The 17,522-nt window shown below is 43.4% G+C and overlaps 1 protein-coding gene across 4 annotated transcripts in view; it reads left to right on the top strand.

The window, feature by feature from the left end:
* CLYBL (citramalyl-CoA lyase) overlaps positions 1-16,433 on the top strand; it is a 400,072-nt gene extending 383,639 nt beyond the window's left edge. For 2 of the 4 annotated variants that reach the window (XM_083168638.1, XM_083168635.1), the window contains one exon: positions 16,164-16,433. In XM_083168638.1, the coding sequence (XP_083024764.1) occupies positions 16,164-16,210 (47 nt within the window). In that variant the 3' untranslated portion in view covers positions 16,211-16,433. Of the gene's footprint in view, positions 1-10,096; positions 10,154-15,912; positions 16,127-16,163 lie in introns of those variants that run through there. The other 2 variants (XM_083168636.1, XM_083168637.1) reach the window with 2 other exon arrangements.
* Positions 16,434-17,522: the final 1,089 nt, after the last annotated feature.

The following is a 17,522-nucleotide window of genomic DNA, read 5'->3' as shown; positions in this document are numbered from 1 at the left end:
AAAACGCTGTGATTGGCTGTTAACATTTGAACAGCCAATAACAGCGATCGCTGATTGGGAATCAGGGACAGCAGACATCTCCAAACTGTCACCGCGTCTACAGATGCGGTGACAGTTAAAACCATGACGTATATATACGTCTCCGGTCGGGAAGTACCTCCCGACCATGACGTATATATACGTCATATGTCGGGAATATCTTTCTATCTATCTGTCTCTATATATATATATTGCACACCTTGAAAACGGGGAGCGTTGTCCCCGAAACGTTGGTCACTATTGTGCATTAAAAGTTTGCTGTTTTGAAGTCCGTTGGAGTGCCGCTGATTGTTACTGAGCTGAGACCTATATATATATATATATATATATATATATATATATATATATATATATATATATATATATATATATATATATATATATATATATAGATATATATATAGATATATAGATATATATATATGTGTGTGTATATATATATATATATATATATATGTGTGTGTATATATATATATATATATATATATAGACATATATATATGTGTCTATATATATATATATATATATATATATATATATATACACACACACATATATATATATACACATATATATATATATACACATATATATATATGTCTATATACACACATATATATATATATATATATATATATAATTCAGTGTGTCTTTTTTTTTTTTTTACTTTTACAGCAGCTCATGCTGCTGCTGCTGCTGCTGAGCCTGGCGGGGGGGGGCGGGAGGGGGGAGCGCTGCGTGCGCTCAGCGCTTCCCCTACTGAGGACCTGCCGGGCTGCCGGGCTGCCGGGTGAGTGGGTGGGGGGGCTCCTGCTCATCGGTGGTGATCGGTGCTGTATTTAACAGCACCGATCACCACCGTTTTCTGTGTTACCGAGCGGCTTAGCCGCCGGTAACACAGGAAACGCTGTGAATGGCTGTTCAGATTTGAACAGCCAATCACAGCGATCGCCGACCGGGGGGGGCATCCCTGCCCCCCCTGGGCGGCGAGGGGGGATGTCTGCTGTCAGGGACAGCAGACATCTCCTAACTGTCACCGCGTCTATAGACGCGGTGACAGTTAGAAGCCATGACGTATATATACGTCATGTGTCGGGAAGTACATCCCGGCCATGACGTATATATACGTCAAATGTCGGGAAGGGGTTAAAATGGGAAAAAAACGGCAATATACCGGCAATATATAAAAGTGCGATGTGAAAGGGGTATAAGAAACTGTTAATAAATAAATAAATAAATACTGGCTTTTGCATGTGACACACAAATACTGGTTAGCTTTTGCATTACATCTAATGGGGCATATACAGGGAGAGAGTTAAGCTAAATTTCTAAGCAATCTGGCTAGATTGCTGAGACATTAAGCACAAATCACTCAGTGTGTATGCCCCATAGCGATGGTGATGCGTGGTCCTTCGTGTCACTATCACCAGGCTAGATCATTCAAGAGAGAGCACTCACCAGAGAACACTGGAAATGACAGATTGCTCAGTATACATCGCTTGTACATCACTGTGTGCTGAGCCTTCTGTGCTTAACTAGATTGCTCAACACAAAGGCACAGTCGCCCCGTGTATGTAGGGTATAACTCTCACTGTACATTGTTCAATCTGATCCACCTGCAGAGCTACATGATTGTAACTAGGTGCTGTTTCTTTACTCCCAACTCCGTTTTAATCAGCCTTTAAGTCAGCTAAACAATAATTGTTCCTATACTTAGCATGTCCTACTCCTCTAGTGTGTTAACCTTTTCTTGGCATGGTAACCAATACATTTGTTTTGCATGTGCTTTTTATGACCGTTTACAATGCTATTGACTACTGTGGAAACCATTAATTTGCAATTCATGTTTTCTGATTGTACCTGTAATTTTTCAACATTTTTTTTACCTAATCTATACTGTTTTAGTGTATGTAGGTCATTGTTTGATTCTTCTCTCTCTAAATTCAATAGCTTTTTGAGCCAAAATATGTATTAGCTACAGTGCACACCTGCGCTCTCCCAGTAGGAGGCTCGCCTCTTGCTTGAAGTGAAATTGGGTGATGTGGTTTTATAGCAAATGATGCTGTTCTCATTCTTATCCTGGATATGTTTGCTTGATTGAGATTAAAATTTTGTTTTGCTTTAAAATTCGAGGGCTGTGGTAGTTTGGAGTATGCAGAGCAAATTGGTTTTATTCTTAAGATTTCATTCTTATTTATAAAGCCGTACAGTCGTTTAGAATATTGTTAATGTTACTGTGGAAATAGTATATATAAGCAGTAGCATATCTATAGTAGGTGCAAGGTGTGCGGTGCACACACTGGCCCCCGGGTCCATGGTGCACATCTTGCATTCATCATCATCAATACTCACCTCTCAGAAGTCTGCAGTCTAATGACCAGGGACATGACTTGAAGGGCCACTCTCTGGCGATCTGTGTATGCTCAGTAGAAAAATGGTCCACTACACGTACACACCATATCACTAAATTGCACTTTTTTGCACTAACTGCAAAAACAGTAGTAGTAGTAGTAGGTCAATAACTTGCAAGATTCCTGGGCCATACAGATTGTGCCGAGGGCGCATATTTAGCAGGGCAAAGGATACAAACGTTTAGGATTAAGGGTTTGACTCAGCCCTGATTGCAGAGCTGCAAATACGCAGCCCTGGCAATTATTCGAGGACCACACATGCGCACTAGCGCTCTAGGCAGTCACACCCTGCGTTAGCAGGTCGTACCTTGCCTGATTAACAGCCAGACAGCATTTGTGCATAGCACCCCAGTGTTTTCTGGGAGTTCTGCAAAAACATATATTTAGAACATATCATTATGTTAGTTATTATATCTGGATTATTGTTTCCTTGCAACAGCCATTATTTTGATACAGTACTACATTATCATTGCCATAAAACTTGTACCTTGAGGCTGGATACACACTCGGCTGATGGATCAGCCATCTAGCTGACCCACCGACCAATGTAACAATTGGTAAGGTTTATACACAAATGATCTTTGGCATAAACACTTATCAGTTGTCTGCCTTACATGTCTGGCTGGCAGTGGATTCTGCAGCTGATATATATATATATATATATATATATATATATATATATATATATATATATATATAGTTTGGTCAGCTGTTTATCAGACATACTGACATATCTGCATGTTACATTGGCATCTATCATGATGCAGGGCTGACCTGATATGTGTGTGAATGTTGTCACTCACAGATGGCTGTACATATGTGCCCATGGTCCAGCTGATATATCATTTGTTGGCTGTGCAAATGACATATTGACAAGTATGTACTCAGCCTTCACTAGTGGACCTATTTTCTGTCTGCATTAGTTGATCATATATTATTTAGATCTAACCTGAACCCAATGCATTATTCCAATAGAACTTTAGAGTTAAAAACACTGATTTCAAAAATTTTACAAAAAATGTAATTGTATAAGAATATTTTGGGCAGCGTTACAAGCTGTACTCTTCTGTTCTAGTCTGTAGATGGAAATGTAACCTATTGTATTTCTTCAGAGATGGGAGTTTATGGAGCTTATTTCCTCACTCTGGCAGTGAAAATGTTAAACAATTCAGAATGATATTTACCTCCTACTTGTCATAGCTTCAGTTCTGTGACAGATCTGGACTTCTGCCAGCTCCGCTTTAGTGGTTGTCCTTGACAACAACTTGCTGCATCACAGGTTTTTTTCCTTCTCTTATTTCTCTTTCTGTAAAATATTCCTGACCTGAAAATTGATGGCGGCTTGTAAATCAAAGAATTTGTTTATTCAGATGACATGCCAACATATTGTTTAATTTTCTCTTTACCACCAGCTGACACCATTTGCTTTCAGATATACTTAGCAGTGAATGCACTTTGAAAATGAATAAAATGCTGGACTCCCGTGTAATAATGGATACAGGGTATACCTTCTACTCTCACATGCACAATTAAGGAGATTTAAGAATGCTTAAAGCCTGTTCACAAACTGGCTTTCTGATATAAGGAGAGAAAAAAACAAAGACAGATCAAAGACAGTTATCGCAAGAAAACATATGCTCCCCTGCATCTTCAGCCTAAACCTGATCACCAGGCTGAACAATATTCTGGGTATAGTCTTTGGGAATAAGAGCTATGAGTTACGTTTTAATGCTACAGCTGCCATATACACCAAGTAGATATTTATCTATCTATCTATCTCTCTCTCTCTCTCTCTCTCTCTCTCTCTCTCTCTCTCTCTCTATCTATCTATCTCTCTATCTCTCTCACACACTCTCTCTCACTCTCTCTCTCTATCTATCTATCTCTATCTATCTATCTATCTCTCTATATATATAATATATATATATATATATATATATATATATACACACAAGTTAACAACATGTAAAACATACAAGTGTGTGGTTGCAAACATATTACATCACTGACCTTATAACTAATAATCAAATGTTCCATCACATCTATGTTAAATATTATTGTAATCAGCCAATGTACTATCGGGGTGAAATTTAATAGGATGAGAGATTCAGAAAGTGAGATATTTGGTAAGAAATCTCCAATTAGCACCCATCATTTATACTTGTTTACTCTGTGTAAATGATTGCTGCTTTAACCGGTACCTGATGGTCTGGCAATTCTTTTAACCCAGAGACATCAGGTGCTGGAGGCGGGTGGTAGTTAGGCTGCGATAGGGCTTAGATAGTCCGTGGGGTAGCGATAGGCTGGAGTGGGTAGTCTGGCTTCAGGAGGTTTAGGTGCTGCTAGTGAAGTTTTGCTGCAGGAGGGAGTTAGACTGTGAGAGATTAGGGTTAAGTAGTAGGGGGTGGGAGGGAAAACTGTTAAAAATCTGTTGTATGTACCACCGATAATCCAGCACAGTGCTGGAACCAAGGCTTCTGGATTATCGGTGGTCTACCTGTATATTCCAGTGTTGTACTGTGTTATGAAGGCCTACCAGGGGAATGCAATGGTAAGTGCATACTTGCCTCCTTTTGAAAACTAGTTTCAGTGAGATTATGGCCCCCATTTATCATTGATCTCATTTACAATGTGATCTGGGTGGAATATTACCGCCCAGGATCGCATTGTAAAATGCGATCATATCACCTGAATGTATTATCTGCCGGGCGCAGGGACAGGGCTCCGGAAGGAGCCAGTCCCTGCGATGCCTGGAGCCGGATGCGGGGGGGTCTGCGCATGCGCGGTTACGCGCTGACCCCCCCGCGGACCCCGCTGACCGCACTGCCGCTCGGGCAGTGCAATATGTAGCCATAGGCTACAATGGGCTATCGCCATATCAGAATGGTGATAGCCCAGGGGTGCGATGCCGGGCTGCCCGATGTTGATACATCAGGCAGCTCTGCATCCGTCATAGGAACCTATGGGGGATGCGGCCGATGCTTCTTAATATCGGTTTTCGGGATTTAACTGCAAATATTGCTTGATAAATGGGCCCCTATAATTGATGGTAGAATTTTGCATGGCGTTGAGGTGATGTGTCATGATCCATTCAAAGGACATGTCTATCTCCATATATGGGTATATACGCTGCAGAACTTCCCATTAGGCACATGAGGCACGTGCCTAGGGGAAGCAGTTTGGGGGTGGCACTTGAAAGCATGTGATAGTACTGTCAGCCTGAAATGTACCAGTAACAGCAAATATCCCCTGTGCTGTACCATATTCCATTTTATATAGAGTGTAAATTACTGAGTAGGACAGTTTATAGGGGCAGTATCAGTTTGTCCTATTAAATATGTATACATAATAACATATGTCACAGTTAGTGGCTTTTTTATTAATCCATTCAATTCGCTATTATCAAATGAGCGCTTGCAAGTAATTAATAAAATTAATACAATTAAGTGTGGTGGGGGGGGCTGTTATTGTTGTGCCTTTGGGGCTGATTTAGGCCCCGCGTCCGATGGTGGGGGGGTCTGCGCATGCGCTTATATGCACATGTGCCCACAATCCAAAAATATACAGATAGGTTAATTGGCTTCCAACAAAATCAACCCTAGAATGTCTGTGTGTGCATGAACATGTGGTAGGGAACAGTGGCGGATTCAGGGGGGGGCACCCGGGCACGTGCCCCCCCTGTCATTTATTTTGTAGCTGAGGACCAGGGCTTTCCAACGAGCCCAGCCCCGTGTCTCTAGCCCCCCGGGAACCGGAGATATCGCCTGGCAAACCTGTAACGTTTTTTCCCCATAGGATAATATGGGACCCGTCAATTCCGACCCCCACCCAGTTACGACGGCTGCCAGTTCCCACCCTGGCATCATAGAAGCTTGTGGTTGATTTCATTCAATTCCAAATCGCTGGGCCTTCAATATGATACCAGGCTGATACCAAATCGGTCAATCGGTTCCAGAGATATTGCGTATAAACCGATTTTTTTATTTTTGAAATGTAATTTCATGGCTGTTCATGTTCTTTGAGGGCAGATTACTCTGGAACCAAACGTTCCAGTTTCACTGGACCGAAATCATTCAAAGCCCACTCAAAAGTTCTTCAATATAATACTTGTCTCATGTAAATGGGTCAGTTGGTTCCGAAGATATAGCTGGTTAAATGAGATAACTGGTTAAAGGGGGGAGGGATGGTTTTCTCTCCCCCTCACACCAGAAAATGCAGGGACAAAGCTGGTGTAAAAGGGGCCAACCTGGGAATGCATTTTCTGGTGTGAAAGGGGTATTATTTCAAATAGCCGGGACCTGCAGTGCTCTGAATACAGCCAGGCTCTGCCACTGTCAGTGGCTATCACTTCTGCTGTCCCCCATTTACCACAAGCATGTATTCCCCCTTGGCAATGAGCATGTAATCCCACATGGCAACAAGCATGGAACCTCTGGCAATGAGCATGGAACCCTTGGCAATGAGCATGTAGAGAAGCAGCACTTATGTAGCATAATTTTTTATAGGCATTATGGTGTTGGCATAACACATAATGGACATAATGGCGTGTAATTTAACGTGTAATGGACATTATGGTGTAAATGTTTAATGCGAGCATTTGGTGGACAATTATGAAGTGTATTGTGAATTTTGGCTTAATCTGTGTGGCATTATGTGAATTCTGGCTCAATCCATGTGGCATTATGTGAATTTTGTCTCAATCCGTGTGGCATTATGTGAATTTTGGCTCAAGCCATGTGGCATTATGGGAATTTTGGCTCAATCCGTGTGGCATTATGTGAATTTTTTCCCAATCCGTGTGGCATTATGTGAATTTTGGCTCAATCCGTGTGGCATTATGTGAATTTTGGCTCAATCCTTGTGGCGTTTTATGCATTTGGCTCAATCCGTGTGGCATTATGTGAATTTTGACACAATCCATTTGGCATTATGTGAATTTTGGCTCAATCCGTGTGTGTTATTATGTAAATTTTGGCTCAATCCATGTGGCATTATGTGAATTTTGACACAATCCATGTGCCATTATTTGAATTTTGGTTCAATCCATGTGGCATTATGTCAATTTTGGTTCATTCCATTTGGCATCATGTGTAAGGGGCAAGTATAATGGGGTCTAGTATTTTGTTGCATAATGTGTAGAAATTGTATATGGTGTTGACATGCCCCCTGTTGAGTGGCCACACACCCTTTTCCGGAGCGCACCTTTAGCGCGCGCACAACTACATCCTTCACTTTTGTCGCCATGTTGGACCTGCGTACTTTAAATGCCAGGGCCTATTTTTAATTCCATTCCCACCCTCTCCTGACGCTCTCTTAGCATGTACACTGGCACCACTAACACCGCCCCTCCCCCACCCAAACCCTTTTTTATCATGGTGCCCCCCCTGTCATTTTATCCTGGATTCGCCCCTGGTAGGAAATATAGATTGTAAGCACCACTGGGGCAGGGACTGATGTGAATGTTCAAATATTCTCTGTAAAGCGCTGCGGAATATGTGTGCGCTATATAAGAAACTGGTAATAAATAATTAATAATAAATGTGCAGACCTCCTGTGTGAACGGTTCGCTATGACCATTTTTGCCCATTTTCCAGCTTTTGGAAACACATAGTTTCCAAATAGTCATTTGCTCCCATACGGTAAAAAATTTTTGCTCCAATATTGGACAGATAATCTTATAGTGTGTATCCAGCTAAACACAATAGATCTACCAATGTTGTTTGAATGATATCTTGAAAACATGGACTGTTAAGGCTCCATGAGGACTGAGGTCCTTATTCTGGTTGACTTACAAGGCTGCAAATTTCGCAGCCTTGCGAATCCCCCAGATGCTGCCCGCACAGCAGCCCGCCCCTTCTAAACCCGCACAGGCAGGGCTATTTTTCAGCAGGCTCCAGCAGGAACTGAGGCCCTTATTCTAGTTCACTCTTTCTGACAAAATATTTCCTAGATGGACAAAACCATGTGCACTGCAGGTGAGGCAGGTGTTACTTGTGCAGAGATAATTAGATTTGGGTGGGGTTTTACACCAGCCTCACCTGCAGTGCACAGGGTTTTGTCCATCTAAGAAATATTTTGTCAGAAAAAGTGAACTAGAATAAGGGCCTCAGTTCCTGCTGGAGCCTGCTGAAAAATAGCCCTGCGCACAGGTATGCGAATGGGCGATTTGCATAATCATCCATTCACAGTTTTGGGTGAGGGGGAGAAATCATTTGATGGTCGGCGACCAACGAATGATTTCTTCAGACACCTCTATGTCTGATGTCAGCTGCCTGCCTACTGCAGCCACATCATCGGGGAATTACCATGGGAACTCCCAAGAAATCCTATAGGCCAATTCCCCGGCTCCATGCCCCCGCCCGGACTTCTGTGTGTTAGCACTGTGGGCAGTCACAAACAATCGTCCTCCATGCGAACTTGCGAGGGACCGATTGATTAGAATAACTCCCTGAGTTTCAGAAACACCAGCCTAATGACTGAGTTAAAGTATTTGGGGGGGATTTTTGCTAAAGTTTTGGAATTAATGGACAATGATGAGGTAAAAAGTAAGAAGTCTGATTTATTAGCATGAGCAAGGGAGTAGCTATAAAAGGGAAGAATTAATGGGGGCTATTCAAGTTCCTTCAGTCCTCCATGCATTTGCTCGGAGGACCGATGTTGCGCATGTGCGCAGGCACGTTTGTGCACATGTGCAGACGTAGGGTGCGTGCACCCACTGGGAGGGGGGCGGAGAAGGGTAGGGGGCGCCGGGCTGCTCCATTACCATATGGGAACGCCCAGCATTCCATATGGGAACGCTGGGCATTCTCCGGTTAAGGAGGCGGTGACACAGGAGCTGGCAGCTGACCATATCCGTGCAAGTGTGCACACATATGTAAGTAACTTAAAAGTCACTTTCATATGCGTGTACCTTCCACATCTTTCGATGGTCGCCGACCATCGAAAGATTTGGGAGGTTGCCAGCAGGCATGCGAGTGGATGTTTATGCTGAACATCCATTTGCAGCCTGTGTGGGCGAACCCGCGCTGCAGGGGGGGGGGGGGGGGGGGCGTTCATTCGCCGGGAGGGGTTTGGTGGATTTGCAAGGCTGCGCATCAACCAGAATAACCCCCAATGTGTACTACAAATATCCCCTAAAAGCATGAGTAGTGTGGAAACTCCTAGCAGGTAGCTTGCTTGCTTGGTGTGGCAGCATTTTAAATGATGGCAGTAAGGATGGCACAGGGTGGTGTGTGCTAGAACACATGTAGTTATATGGTGACAGCGTGTTGATGAAACACTAGTGCACAAAATAGGGAAGAGAAAACATTTCCGAGAGTCAAACAGATGAGAAGATATTGAACAGATTTCTGCACAGTTAGGGGATAATATGAAACAAGAGATACAAAAGGAATTGAAAAGTACCATGGTAAGTGGTGTTCTAAGCTGCAGAGGGGTTAATTAGCAGAGGAGTCATGTAAAGATGAATTCTAAAGAGTGATCATCTTCATGTGTGGGAGAACCGACCAACTGGAAAAGGTCAAAGAAGGTGGGTAAAGAGAGGACTTTAGAGATGGCTAATGAACACGGATTATCTATGGTGAGTGTGGGTTTTCTCAAACTGACAGAACCATAAAGCGATCTCTGATGCTGGTCTTCTTGACCAGGTGGACAACATAAAGGAAAAGGAAGGAAGAATCTATGAAAATGGACTTTAAAGAATGGTAAGATAAATGTAAAAATACAACAAGGGTGAGGATGCATTTCTGCTTCATCTTCCTGTCCGATTCCATATCTGTAAGTGTGATTGACATAGAGACTGTCCTAGCACGGGCACATGAAGAGGCAGTGTTTCTTCAAAGTGCACTATTGTCAATAAAATGGATATTTAACCAGTGATCGTTTAGGTTAACACATCACCCTATACCAGTGGTTCCTAAACATGGCCCTCTATGCACAGTTCAGGTTTTTCCATACCCAAGATATCCATGATAAAGCACATATAACTTTATTAGTACATAAATCTGTTTGATTATACCATCTGTGCACAAGCATGGATACCCCAAAAATCTGTTATGGTGCCTTGAGGCCTGCATTTCGGAACCACTTTTTCCTTTTACACTGAGCCATGAACCAGATTATTGCAGTAGTGGAAACCAGGAATAACCCGTGTCTAAGGTGAAGTGTGTACATGGTCCAGACTGGGTTTTGTGGAAAAGTGTTATAAGTGAGCTTTGAGGATCGTGGTTGGGAAACACTGGGGGCGAGATTCTATATAGCAGAGATGCGGTAAAAACCCCGTTTTCGGGGTTTCTACCGCATCTCTATATGATATATTGTGCCTCCGCAGTGTCAGCGCTGCGGAGGGAATCGCCAGCAAAAGCTGGCGAATCCCTGCAGAAGCCTATGGGCTTCTTACCGCAGCGCTGTTTGAGAGATCCGTCACGGATCCCTCCCAGCGTGCCCTGCGGCCGGCGCCGGGGTCTGCGCATGCGCAGATGGACTCCCGGGTCACAGACCCGGAAGTCCAGCACCGGCACCGCATCGCAAGGGACAGCTCTTACCGCAAGAGCTGTCCCTTGCGTTAAAAACGGCATATGTTACAGCATATGCCGTTATTAAAAATGCGATGTCCGGCGAAGGGAGGCCGCGGATGTTATAACATCCCGCCCTGGAAGTGGTACTTTGCCGTATGGGAATATTTGCTAAATGGTTTATGTCACATGGCTATCCTTAATATCTGGACTAAATGGTGGAGTTTAGGAAACTCTGGTAAACTGTTTATCACAAGATATTTCTCTCACAAATGTCAACAAAACAAAAAAAAATTGATTCCAACGTCCAGACTTATACGTCATAACAATACACACTGTCTATTGTTGTGCCTATTGTTTGAAACAGCAATTTTATGAATCTCTGAGATGTACAATACGCATTATTTCTCATGACTGGAAAATAAATAGCAAATCCTTATTCTACACAGTTACTATGTAATAGTTATTAAATACTCTTAACGCAAAAAATATAGATATGAAGGAAACTGTCAGTTTCTATTTTATTAGTTGAATAGAGTACAGTATTTAATTAAGTTTGTGGTAATTAACTCATAATTTTTTTTTATTTTGTTGGGAAATGCAAACAAAAACAAAGAAAATTGAAAAAAAAAAGGATGGTTGAAGTTTTATTAAGAACTAGAATGGAAATTTGACAGTTGAGGTTTCCTTGGTACTTGTTTCCTAGCACGGCCACAACGATCATGATCGTGGGCATCGTGAGGAAAAATCGGGGGCATCGCGGCCATCGCAAGCACTAAAAAATCGGGTGCGATGGTCGCGACGCGATGCCCGCGATTTCCCCATAGGGAACAATGTTAAATGGCTCAATTTAGCCGCGATGCCCCCGATTTCGCATAGGAAACAATGTTAAATGGGTCAATTTACCCAAATCATCATAGGGAACAATGTTAAATGGGCCATAAACCCCCCAAAACACCCCTGAACAGTGAAATTTCCCCCCAAAAGTATTTTACGCCACCCCACGATCAACGCGAACCCGAAGCGTGGCGAGCGCAGCGAGCCCGCGAGGGGCGGCGGTACGCGTCCTCCGACCTTTTCATACCCCCACTATCCACGTCGGCGTGGAGTTGAGAATAGAATAGTGTGGCGAGCGCAGCGAGCCACCGAGCCCGAACCGTGGCGAGGGGACGCGGATACCTGTGAAGCCCGCGAAGGGACGCGTTTAGCTGTGAAGGTATCCGCGTCCCCTCGCGGGGCTCGCTGCGCTCGCCACGCTTCGGGCTCGGTGGCTCGCTGCGCTCGCCACACTATTCTATTCTCAACTCCACGCCGACGTGGATAGTGGGGGTATGAAAAGGTCGGAGGACGCGTACCGCCGCCCCTCGCAGGCTCGCTGCGCTCGCCATGCTTCAGGTTCGCGTTGGGGGGACATTTCACTGTTCTGGGGGCTTTCTGGCCCATTTACCATTGTTCCCTATGATGATTTGGTGAAATTGAGGTATTTAACATTGTTCCCTATGAAAAATCAGGGGCATCGCGGGTACATTGAGCCATTTAACATTGTTTCCTATGGGGAAATCGTGGGCATCGCGTCTGGACCATTTAAGCCTTTTTTAGCCGCATACGACGCGACCGACGCGATTTTGACTTTTTTCAATGCATTTCAATGGGAAAATCGGGGGCATCGCGTCGGTCGCGTCGTATACCACTAAAAATAACACCCGATGCCCGCGATTGTGGCCATGCTAGGAAACAAGTACCGTTTCCTTATTACCTAACGCATTGGTTCTCAAACTTGGTCCTCACAACCCCAAACAGTTCACGTATAACGTGTGACCTAGCAGGTGCACAGTTGTACACATTACTCACAGACACATTTTAATTGTTTCTCTTGTGATTCTTTGAGGTGACCTGGAAATATGAACTGTTTTGTAGTCAGGAGTAGGGGCAGAGCAAGGGTGTAGCAAGTGGTGCTTGAGCTCCAGGAGCCAGCAGACAAGCCTGGCGCAGGGAGGGTTCAAAGTGTACAGTCATCCAGGGCCCCAAGGTTTAGAGGGGCCCTGAGACTCACAGCTTCTAGGTAATTACTTGAATGTTGCTGTGCTGAAGGGTCAGAGGAGCATGTTCCTTAGCTGAGATTGGAGGAGCCAATCACATGCTCTTTCAATGGAGATCAGCAGTAGCAGACTCATGGAAGTCATAAACACTGAGGCTGTATAACTGCTCTGCTGGGTTGGCTGATGCCTGATGCTGTGACTCTTGCTGTGAGTATAGAATAAAGCATGATGCAGATTTTTACAGGGGGGGATGGGGGTGCTACTGTATACTGTGGCATAATGTGTGCTCATTGCAGTTTAGCATAATGTGTTTGGACTGCAGTGTTGTAAAATTTGTAGGCACTGCTGTCCTGCATACTATGTGGTTTGTTTGTGTGTGTGTGTATATATATTGTAGTGGTGGCACACGCTCAATAAGGCAATTAAATCAACATCTTGAATGCCAACGATTCAAAGCTTTATTTAAGTGCTTCTTCTTCAGGACAAATATACAGAATCACATATCGCAAAGAGAATATATACATTTACATTAACACGCCCCCGGAAGCCGCAAACTTGCCGACCGCCCACCAATTGAATGACGTCATCAGGGTCGGACAGGAGCGTCTGTCGGCATTGTGTGCCACACTGACGTCACCCATTCACCGGCCCGATGCACATATCAATCATGGCAGTCAATGTGTTGCTGTTGTCTAGGCAACTGTGGTATACCTTGTTGGCAACAAGGTTTTGTATCCTCTATATATGCCTGCTAACAGACTCCGCTTCACAGAGAGTTATAGGTGGCAACTTTGTTTCTGAGTATGTTTTTATTCTGTATTGTTTCTCTTTTTATTGTAATGTATATGTTGTTCACTTTGCGCAGTATATGGTACCACAATCTATTTGTATGTTGATTGTATACCACGTTTGCCTAGACAACAGCGACACATTGACTGCCATGATTGATTCGTGCAAGAAACTATACATTCACAACAGCTGGAGGGACGCAGGTTGGACATGCCTGCTCTAAACTATGTGAAGTGCTGAATGTGGTCAGAATAGCCTGTTGGTTCAAGTTAGCTCATAGGTTCTCAGGCCCAAAGGTGTAGCATGGAGCCATGACACCTGAAGCAGTCTCATGTCATTGTTCCTCCTTCACTGAAAACACAGATATGTATTCATACTAACAAATGCACAGACACACACACACACAGATACATATGCACACACAGTATACACACATCAATTCTCACCAAAGAGAGGGTAGCAGCTCCTTATTCTTGTCTGCAGGGGTGGAGCTTGAAGGTGATTGGCAGGCTGGGCCTCTGTGGGTAACATTAAAGGACCTAGTTTAGAAGTTCCCAAACTCAGTCCTCAAGGCACCCTAACCATCCAGGTTTTAAGTTGATCCCTGCTTGTGCACAGGTGACTTAATTAGTATACCTCAGTGAATATGATTTAACAATATGTGCACAACCATGGATAGCCTAAGTAAGGGATGACCAAATCAGGTTCGAGATGTCGAGGACTGGTTTGGTCATCACTGTCCTAAATCCGGGACTGTTAGGCTGCCTTGAGAACTGAGTATGGGAATCATTGACATAGTCATAGACTATTCCAAATAGTAGTTGTATTCATTACATTATTGGTATCAATAATTACATCTGACAACAACTATTGCTTTAAGGGGAAAAAAAATTCAATTATACCCCGTTCATACTGCAAAGCAATTACCGGGTCAAGCATTTCTACCCCGGTAATTTGCTTTTCAACAAGGGACCTTTTCATGTGTGAAGGGGTCAACCCGGGTCAACATTCCAGGAACTTTGGCCCTGCTTTATTCCTGGGTCGAAGAACCGGGACTGTTGACCCAGGTTCCCCCTTTCACACAAGAAAAGGTCCCCCGTTGAAGGGGAATATTACTGGGTACAAATGCTTGACCCAGTAATTTGATTTGCAATGTAAATAGGGGGTCAGACTGGAACCAACAAAACACAATATCAGATCCGCTGCCTTTAATGTTAATTAACTTTATTGGCAGTGGACCCTCATCGTTTAGTGTTTATGGGGCTTTAGTGTTGCCTATCCCTTTGTTATTTTGCACATGTTGAACCAAAATTATTGGTTGGGTCAATTAAAAGTACAGTTTAATGGAACAGATCCTGAAACTGGGACAGTACATTTGTACCTGTGGTTTAAGTTTAAGGGAAATCTCTCATGCTGAATCTCCCGTTATGAATCTCTGGCACAAATCTCTCCATGTGTAGGGCTTATAGAGAAATCACTGATTGCACTTTCTGATTACTGTGACTGACATAGCAGACCAATAGTCATTTCAAGCAACATGACACAATACAACTGCTCATTTAGTTTTTTGGCTGAGGAAGATTTGCAAAAGAAAATAAAAGACAAATATTTAAATGACAGCAATTATTCCATGTGTGTTTTGCAATACTAAGAGACTTTGGGGTCGATCCTATTAGGTCCGAAGGGTGCGAGGTGCCATTCGGGTGCATTTAAATGCTGGAAATGGCACCCGATTCAGTTTGATCTTGCACCCTTTGCTAAAATTGCTCACACCCCTATGGAGGTGCAAGCTCTTTTAAAGCGAATTCAGCCCGCTCGATGCTGTGACGATTCGCACTCCAAATCATCGGCACCCAATAGGATCGACTCCTTTACAGATCAGTCCATCAGTGAGCAGAAGCAGCTCTTTCACTTGTCAGATGTGTAGTGAGCCACTTTGCAGGTCACATGCAGAACAGTTCTGACTCCTAGATGAGTTATTGTACATTAAGCATTATATTATTGTATGCAAAAGACTTTAATAAGCAGAATGTGTGAAATGTGCGACTGCCTCCTTATATATATGAAGTAGGCAATAAGTGTCCCTCCAACCTAATGTTGGCTGTATGCTGGGATTTGTAGTTCCGCAGGAGTTGAAGGACTACTGGGTGCCTAACAGAGCCTGAACAGGGGATTTGTGCTACAGTCCTGGAGATGGGTGATGTGACTCTTGCAGTGTGAGCGGTGTACAGTGTCCCGCTATTCCAGCACTGCATCTGGTGGGTGATATAAACCCCAAAGCGTTTTCTGATCACCTGTAAGCTGTTGATGTGTGTACAGAGTGAGACACATTAAGCTCTGATTTGTGGACGTCTTCCTTTGATGTGTTGCAGGGAGCATTTACTTTCCATGGGAGCATGATAGACATGCCCTTGCTTAAGCAGGCACAGAACATCGTTACGCTTGCCAGAGCCATCAAGAACGAATCATCTGCTAAATGAAGCTCTCTCCGGGAGGCCCCCCCTCTATACAGCACTTGTCTTACAGGAGAGGAGAGAGACCTGAGAAAAACGACGAGGAACAGTTGATGCTATTGATAGCAATCATCGTGCATTTATTTTCTGTACATGTATACCATTAATTAAAATAAATGTCAAATCGAATGGTTTTTTTCCTCCTTGCTTTCTTCTGGACACGGCTTTCATGTGACTAGCACCATTCACTTGGCTTCCTCTCATAAACATGTAAAACGCAGTTAAAGGGAGTGTGACAAGGGCTGAACTGCAATAAACTTGTAGAGATATAGGGCACACAAAGCAGGACAGCCTTCCACTTCTCGGGTCCCCAGCCAGATTTACATGACACTGGAGATACTGCTACAGGTCATATGCTTCTTGTTGTTAACTGGCTTAGCAAAGCTGTTTTGGAGAGGTTAACCCAGCTTGTAGCAAGGGTAAATAAACATAACAACCAGCCATTGTCCCCTATTCAGCGTGTACTCTTATATTCAGGGCTAAAGGGTATTGAAGCTGCAGAGGATCAACTTGTGGTTGCCAGAGGACTCGAATGGAAGTTTCAAACAGCAACAATCAGAGATTTTGTTTCTGTTCCTCATTAAATCATGAGCCTTTGTGCCCCAGCCACCAAGGACTGTTCTTTAAGAAATTAACAGAATAGAAAGTTTTAAACCATGCACCAACCTCTCTATGACCTACACAGAGGCAGTGCTGCTGTCCTTACACACACACCACGGGAAGGCTGCTCTGTTTATTTAAACGTGTAAATAGAAAACACTGCTTTAACCCTTCCCTCCAAACTATTCATCTTCCGTTGCAACATCACCCTTATATAGGTGTCACCGGGGAAATTACCAATATATTCACAATGGATTGCTTTTCTTCTTCAAATGTGGCTATAAATAGAATTCCTTTGGTTGGGATGTGATATTTGCTAAGCATGTAGAATGTGAGTAGAGTCTTTTAATGCTGCTATACTGTAGGTAACATTGTTTTTCATCAGTGTATCCTAGTCACCCTTGTGAGTGTGTGTTCCTATATACTGATAGTTACAGACAGCTTTCCAGAGAGAGATCTCACTCCCTCCTCCTATGCATCAGAAGGACACTACAAGGTGTATGTACAGATATACTTTTCCTAAGGGTGAGTGCAGATGAGTGGACTGCAGGCCTGATTAATAAATTACTCTAATGAGCATATGAACTGTGAAGAGAGGGTTTACTTAGGTCAATGTTG

This window comes from Crinia signifera, chromosome 2 (genome assembly GCF_055691185.1).
Source record: "Crinia signifera chromosome 2, ASM5569118v1, whole genome shotgun sequence".
In the NCBI taxonomy this organism is placed as follows: domain Eukaryota; kingdom Metazoa; phylum Chordata; class Amphibia; order Anura; family Myobatrachidae; genus Crinia; species Crinia signifera.
The sequence above is the reverse complement of the archived record's forward strand: the minus strand, read 5'-3'. Positions and strand labels throughout refer to the sequence as shown.